Raw genomic sequence first — 7,896 nt, forward strand, 5'->3', positions numbered from 1 at the left:
GAGTGCAGTGGCACGATCTTGGCTCACTGCAACCTCTGCCTCCTGGGTTCAAGTGATTATCCTGCCTCAGCCTCCCGAGTAGCTGGGATTACAACCACCCGCCACTATACCCAGCTAATTTTTTGTATTTTTAGTAGAGACGGCGTTTCACCATGTTGGCCAGACTGGTCTCGAACTCCTGACCTTGTGATTCACCCGCCTCAGCCTCCCAAAGTGCTGGGATTACAGGTGTGAGCCACAGCGCCCGGGCGCTCATCTCAGTTTTTTAAATGTGACCAGGTGCATGGTTCAAGACCAGCCTGGGCAACGTAGCAAGACCCCATCTCTACAAAAATAAATAACTGGGTGTGGTGGTACATGCCTGTGGTCCCAGCTATTCTCGAGGCTAAGGCGGAAGGATCACTTAGGCCCAGGAGTTGCAGGCTATGGTGAGTCATAATCATGCCGCTGCACTCTAGCTGGGACAAAAGCACGAGACTGGTCTCTAAAACATACAAATAAAATTAAATAAAAACGTTTCAAACCCATTCCAAGAAATAATCAGATCACAGAGATACTCCCTTCACCCCACTTTTAAGCTCCCCAGTGGCTTTCCAACACACTAGAAGTCAAACCTAAATTCCCTACAGGGCCCTGGGAGGCCTTCACATCCCAGCTCCGGGGCCTCTGCCACCTCTTCTGCAGCTTTCTCACTCACTCCTCACTCACTCACTCACTCGGTTCCTCCACACTCCAAGTTTATCCCCACCTTCTGGGTGCCCTTGCTCTTCCTTCAGCCTAGAATGTCTTTTCCCACAGCTGATTCTCATCAGTCAGGTCTCTGTTCAAATGCCCCCTTCATCCCAGAGAGGCCCTCCCTGACCACCCTGTCTAAAACGCAGCCCCACCAAGTGCCATGCCATTATTCTGTTTATTTCTACATAGCCCTGTCACCATCAGAAAAGACATTGCATTTTATCACTATTATTTACTTTAGAGACAGGGTCCTGCTCTGTTGCCCAGACTGGAGTGAAGTGACGTAATCATGGCCTGCAGGCAGGAACTCCTGCGCTCAAGCGATCCTCCCGTCACAGCCTCCCAAGTAGCTACAACTACAGGCACACGCCACCACACCTGGCTAATTTTTTTTTTTTTTTTGGAGACGGAGTCTCGCTCCATCGCCCAGGCTAGAGTGCAGTGGCACGATCTTGGCTCACCACAACCTCTGCCTCCCAGGTTCAAACTATTCTCCGGCCTCAGCCTCCCAAATGGCTTGGACTACAGGCGCCCGTCACCATGCCCGGCTAGTTTTTGTATTTTTAGTAGAGACGGGGTTTCACCATGTTGGCCAGGCTGGTCTCTAAATCTTGACCTTGTGATCCTCCCGCCTCAGCCTCCCAAAGGGCTGGGATTACAGGCGTGAGCCACCACCTCAGCCTACTGTTTACTTCTTGACTGCCTCTTGTACCCACCAAGAGAGCAGGGAACTTATCCATCCGTTCGCAACTCTGACCTTGGCCACCAAGTAGCCAAAAAGTGTTTTTCTAGAAAGAATAGATTGATTGAACAACTGCCTGTAAGATGTGAAATGCCACCTACTACCTGGCCGAGCATCCAGAGTACTAAGTCATCAGTCACCTGCAGGTGCTCAGGGAGCTCATGTGCATTTGCTGAGCTCGAAGTTCCAAGGCCTGCCCCAGGCCAGTCGAGAACCCCAAGGAAGCAGAAGGAATAGCCCCTCCCTTCAAAAGCCTGAAAGTCTATGAGGGATCATAAAGCACACCCAGTGTTTACCTGGCAACCCACAAACAAATGCGGAGGAGAGATCTCGGATTGCATCGCTGACACCCAGGCTGGAGGCAGTGTCCAAATGGGCCTCATAAAACTGCGTACTGGCAAACGCCCTCTGATACAGCTTCTTATGACTTTGCAATCCTACCTGTTCTCCAGGATGAAACGGTTGCAGCTCACACCTGCTCCTGCCTCCTCCCGTGGGGACTTTGTTTTCAAAGGCAGTTAAAAGTCTAAATGGGCAGGCGGTGACCGCCTCTTTCCCCTTCCCTACTTCAGCATCTCTGAGCCACACACACGGCAAGCGACTTACCCACTAGGAGTTTGACGTCTCGGACTGTGAAATCAGGGTCAGGCATCCTGGGGAAAGAGGAGCACAGACGTTTGGTGAGAGGCCAGAAACAACAAAGCTAGACTCTACCCTGGGCCCGGGGGGAAGCCATTTTTCCAAGAGAGGCCCTTTGCCCTCGGTTTGGGAACTCAAAACGAGACCATCCAGAGGGAGGGAAGTAGACCAGTTGATGCCTGCAGGGAGGGTCACCCCAGAACCACTGAGGCCCTTCCCTACCCTAAGAGGCAACTCAAACCTGAACCTCAGCAGAGGTTGGGACAACCACTGTCCACTCCATTTTTCCAGGGAAGCCGGAAGTGCGGGGTCAAAAGTAAAGGCCAGGGCTAGACATTCAAACGCCTGCTTTCTTTTAGGGTGGGTAGTCCTCTCTAGGTCTCTTTCTCCCTCTAGAAAATACTCTCCATAAGGAGTTGTATGCGAAGTGGGACGGACCCCTTTAAGTTCAGTGGGAAAAAAAGACACGCATTGTACCAGTTCCAGGGATGTGGTAATACGGGCTACAATTCACTATTAATTAACCATGATGCCCAAGGTTTAAATCCTACTCGTAGGAATGGACTCTTGAGCAAGTCTGGGAGCAGATGCTGGAGAGAGGCTGCCTGGAACGACACCCCAAGCCTCCTCCCCTACACCTGCCCAAGGGGCACAAACCTGTTCTTCCAGCCTGCCTCCCAGACCTCTCCCCCACCTGGAGCTCTGACAGATCTCAGTGAATGAAAACAGACATAGTGCAGGGGCAGGCTGCGGGGCAGGCAAAGAAAGGGGAGACACTGGCACCCCAGGAAACACACATAGTGGGAATCTGCATAAGAAACATGTATCTAGGTGCCCTGGGTCTGGGCTTAGAGCCTGGCTAGTCCCTTTGCAGCTCAGGCTCTACCTCAGTCTCCTGATCTGGAGCAAGGGGAAGGAGGAGAGGTACAGTTCTCTGCAGGAGGTCACTGAGTGTAACTGGGGTGGGTCAGGGGAAAAAGTCAACACTGCTTAATTACCCTATGTCCTCTCTCTGCCCAAAGTCCCTGCAAAAGACCAGTCTTTGGAGAGTGTTACCCCTTTGTTAGGCCTTGAACAAGGAGATGCTGTTCCCAGATCATGAAAAAAGATCCTTCTCAGTGATGAGAGGTGGGAAGAGGGTGGAAGAAATCCATCCCAAGCTATAAAGTATGTTAGGGAGGAAGACGGGGGAAGGAGCGATTAGTTGCAGCAACTTACTTAATTCCCAGTCCATCCTTTTCTCGAAATATCAGGGGAACCCTGAGAGCTTCTCTCTGTACGTACTCATAGTTGAAATCTGTTTGGATATTTGAATTAAAACAAGTTGGTTAAGTCACGAAGGAGCAAATGAACCGGGATCTGTTGGTTAGGGGAAGAAAACTGATGGACGAAGGGGCAGGGGGTCCAGGAGATGCAGGCACCAGCTGTACAGCAAAAGCTCCTTGGAAAATGATCGGGAAATGGATTAGGCAAAGCCCAAGAGAAGCCATGCCAGCGATCAGCTCCTCTGCCTACTCAGTCAGTCATTCTCGGCACGCCCCACCGGTCCAAACTTGTCAACCAACAGCCCAAAGCCAGCGAGGGTTGGGGAGGAAGACTCAAAAGAGCCCCGCACAAAAAGGGCCCCAGCCATTGCTGAGAAAGAGGGATAGACAGAGACACGCATCCCAAGCCGCGCTCAGAAAGTAAAGGGACTGCAAAATTGAAGAATGCCACCTGGGAGGATCTGAAGGCCCAGAGAGGAGGCTGGGAGGAGGGCCCTCATTGTGGCTGAGCATCAGTGAAAATCTTATTGTAATATCCTGCATAGTGAAGGGGAGGGGGGAAAAGCCGGTTTCCCTGGAAACTGTGTATTTGGTGCCAAAATAACTAGGGAACTGGGCACAGCTTTGTTGTCTTAAGAGTGAAATTCTGCTGTAGCCATCACAGTCCTTGCTTCAGCTGGATAACCGGGAGGGAGGCTCCCCAGGGGAAGGCTCTGTAAAGGGGGCATAGCAAGACCCAAGGAAAATTCACGGGCTCGCTCTCTCTCTGGGGTTTTTCTAGCACAGTCCCCAAATCCTTACCCAAAGTCCTGGAGGATGAAGGAGGCCTCTAATTTCTGTCCTTCCCCAATTCTGAAACCAGTGAATCTGACCCAACCATACACCCTTGAATATGAAGGTGATGGGGCTTGAGATAAATTCTCACATCCCCCAAATCCGCAGGTAACTAAAGTAATCCACAAGGTAAGAAGGCCTCTCCGACCGTCGGAAGGGAGACAGAAGAGGCCTCAGGCCACTGAAGCTGCTAGCCCAGGGAAACAGTTCACAGGGCAGCCTTGGGGGAGGAGGAGGCCAAGACAACTCCCCTCGGAAGAGAGACAGAGAACAAAACCCAAAGCCGGGGAAAGCCCTGACCTCAGCAGCTCAGATCCCCAGGGGCTCACAGTGAATGGGGATTCCTAAGGATTTAAAGGAAGAGAAGTTTAAGAAGCTTCTATTTTGAATCCAGGCTAAGGGCTCCTGTTTCTCAGCTCCTCCCTCAAGTTTTGGGGCCAGATCTGAATTAAAGAGCAAAGCCTTGGGCCCTCCCCTTTGAAAGATGCCGGGACAGCAGATCTAAGGATACGCGTTAGCTCTCCCTGCCTGGAATACCGGCCCTCAGACCCACCCACCCAAAGCACCCCATCCCCCAGGGTCAGCTTCAACTTCCTCAAATGAGCCTGAGAAAAAGCTCTGAAATCCTGGGCTGAGAATTCCTCCCAAATGACTAGGAAGTTTGCATATTGTTTGCACGTAGGATCCGCCAAACGACTCAACTCAGTAAAAATGGGGGAAGAAAGGAGAGGAATTAAAATTCCACTTATGCAGAGAAAATTTAAATCAGCTGGGACTAGCACCCTGCTCTAGGACCAGGAAGGCTGGGAGAAGTTTCTTCTTCCCTCCCCCAACAACTACCCGTCACCACCGGAGCCCAGTGCCCCAGGAGGCGATGGGCACAAAAGAGAAATCACAAAACTGCAAAGCTGGGAGTCTCTTCTCAGAGCTAACCCCACAGCCACAGCCACTCAACCAGAACCTGGAGGAGGGAAGCAGGCACTCCAGGTTATCAGCTCACTGAGGGATGGAAGCGTTTTCCAACAGGCGTGGGGGGAACAAAATAGAAACTTTGTAACTTAAAGGCAACTGAAATATCTGAAAAGGAAAAATGAGTGAAGGGCCTAGGAAAGCTAGGTAGGGCATGTTCAAAACCCCAATCCCGCAGGCAATGCGAGGTTCCTCAACCAGGAGCCACACTGGCTGCAGGCTGGGAAGGCCAGGGCTCTGGAGGCCTCAGAGGCAACCCAGGGCATCACCTTAACATCTGGAGGGTGACCCCCACCACCCTCGTAGTAGGAGAGCCAGGGAGAAACCCAGCCATGAAGGTCTTCAAAACCCTGGAGGCGTCCCCACATTTCGCTCTAAACTGGGTGGGCCTACAAGGAACAGAGCTCTCCAAGTCTCAGGCCTGGAAGAAGACCCATTTCCTCACTTCAAACTGCCAGGGGACAGGGATCTCCCCCAGAAGCCCGAAGGGAAGTCACCCCCTGACCCCAGCTCCTGGCTTCAACCTGTCAAGGCTGTAGCACTAGACAGCTCGGGCCCAGGTGGGGATTCAGGTCAACAGCTTCAGGGCGCATGAGGTCCCTGATTCAATCTGGCAGAGCCCACGGGGGAATGCGGCTCTGCAGACCCCAGGCCGAAGGGGGCATCATCCCGAACACCCGACGCGCCCCGATCACCAGTTCCTCACTGGCAGTCCCCGAGCGGGAACGGGATTGGGAAGGCTTCAGGCCTGGGGGGCCTCACCCCGATGCCCCAGGGGCGACCCGAACCCAGTTCCAGTCAGGCGGCGGCACCTCAGGCAGCGCAGGGAGCGCGACCGGCTCGGGGAGGGGGAGGACGCGGCGCTCCCGCCCTCCCTCGGTCCGCCTGTCCATCCCCAGGTCCCTCTGTCCGCCGGCCCCCTGGTTCTGCCCACCCTGGGGCTGGTGGTGGGCGCGGGCCGGGCCTAGGCCCATGCCCGGCCCCCCTTACTGCCTGCCCTCCTCCCTCGCCACCCCACCCCACCCCCCCAGTGCTCGGCCTCGTTTCGTCACCGGATCCCCTGGAATGGGGGACGCGGGCGCGAAATACGAACCCAGCCACCGGCAGCTCCCTCCCCACGTGCGCTCGGCCCGCAGCGCAGAAGGCGGCCCAGGGAGGGGGCGCCTCACCTTTGCCCTCCATGGCGTGCACGAAGTCCCCCTGGTACAACTGGCTGCGAAGCTTCTCCTCCAGGCTGAAGCCGCGGACGCTGACGATCTCCTCCACGTCCGACAAGTCCTCGTTCTCGTCGTATCGCTGGCGGTCAATCGGACGCTGCGAGGACCCAAACCAGAGAGCCCAGGACATTACTGGGGGGGCTGGAGGTCGCCTCTCAACCTGGGCCAGCACTAACAGGTGCAGCAGCCGCGCGCCCCCTGCACCCCACCATTGCAACCCAAGCAACTTTGCGCAATTGCCAAAGATGCTGAAAAGCAGGACAAGGAGAGGGGCCCGCACCCCGGGGGTCCAGCTGCGCTCCACACGGGGTACTCCCCCCGGTGTCTTTGGAAGCCATTGAAGGGACATCTGGGGGCCCTCCCCTGCCCCCCGCCCCCGAAATGTGTTGGGCTTTGCCCACTCGGCCGGGAGCCTGGTTATGTAACCCGCGAAGGGGGCTCCGGACACGGGCTGGCGGGGCAAATGTAGGCCCCAGGAGGAGCCGCGGCGGCGCCCGGCTCGGCGGTAACAGCAGCCCCGGCGGCCGCGGCGGCAGAGCCGGGAAGCCGGAACCGGGGGCCGGCAGCGTTTCTAAAGCTGGAGCCGCCCCCGAGCTACCGGGGAAGCTGGAAAGCTGAAATGGAAGGGCTGAGACCCCAGCCGCCCCCGCCGCCCGCCCGCCAGTGCAAGAAGAGGAGGTGGGGGGAGGAGGATCGGGGCTTGGGAGGGGGAGAGGCAGACGGCCCGCCACAAAGCTCCGATCGGAGACCCCAAAACGCACCAGCAGCTGCCTCATCTCCCCACAAGCGCGCGCGCACACTCACTTCCTAAGGAGACTCCCCCACCACTCCCCGCATCCCCCTGCCTCCTCCCTCCACCGCCCAGCGCCCGGCCCCGCAGCCCCCCAGATTCCGGGCGAACCCCGAGCCCGCTCAGCCCCCCTCCACGCCTTTCCCCGATACCACCTCCCCACTTAAGTGTCTGAGACTCTAAGCCTCACAAGGGGCTGGAGGAGTAAGCAGCTTGCTTCCTTTTGCATGCAATTTATTATATTTTTTTTTCCCGGTCCTCTTGCAAAATACAGAAAAGGAAAGAAAAGGCACGAGAAACAACCAAAAAAAAAAAAAGATCTATCATATGCCAGATACAGATTTGGAAAAAAAAAAAAAAAAAAAGCTACACACCAATCTTCTTCCAGAGTCTTTCTCTGCCTCCATTTTTTTAGGAGAGTTCACCAATTAATTGTCAACACTCCTGCCCCCTGCATTTTGGCCGAGGGGGGAAGGAGGGAAGACCAAAGAAAACAAACCAAAAAATAAATAAATAAAGCAAGCCAGAGCCGAGATCTACAAAGTTTTGCACCAACACTTAGGCAGATCCGTTTGCAAAGTCCTAGGAAACCATTTTCAGCAGTTGTGGGGGGGGAGGCGTCGACGTCATAATCCCCGGAACGTAAACATTGTTGCCGATCGCGCTCGGAGCCCGCGGCCGGGCTAGTGGGGGGGCTCTCGGCCC

The 7,896-nt window shown here is 55.1% G+C and overlaps 1 protein-coding gene across 1 annotated transcript in view; it reads right to left on the minus strand.

Annotated features, from left to right (window-relative positions):
- The window catches only part of KDM2B (lysine (K)-specific demethylase 2B), a 176,172-nt gene extending 168,975 nt beyond the window's left edge, over window positions 1-7,197 (minus strand). The window contains exons 1-4 of the mRNA XM_011964553.1: window positions 7,163-7,197; window positions 6,354-6,498; window positions 3,335-3,413; window positions 2,084-2,130 (exon numbers count right to left, since the gene is read on the minus strand). Coding sequence (XP_011819943.1) covers window positions 2,084-2,130; window positions 3,335-3,413; window positions 6,354-6,498; window positions 7,163-7,177 — 286 coding nt within the window. The 5' untranslated portion in view covers window positions 7,178-7,197. The remainder of the gene's footprint in view (window positions 1-2,083; window positions 2,131-3,334; window positions 3,414-6,353; window positions 6,499-7,162) is intronic.
- Window positions 7,198-7,896: the final 699 nt, after the last annotated feature.

Source organism: Mandrillus leucophaeus, unplaced genomic scaffold (genome assembly GCF_000951045.1).
Source record: "Mandrillus leucophaeus isolate KB7577 unplaced genomic scaffold, Mleu.le_1.0 Scaffold7, whole genome shotgun sequence".
NCBI lineage: Eukaryota > Metazoa > Chordata > Mammalia > Primates > Cercopithecidae > Mandrillus > Mandrillus leucophaeus.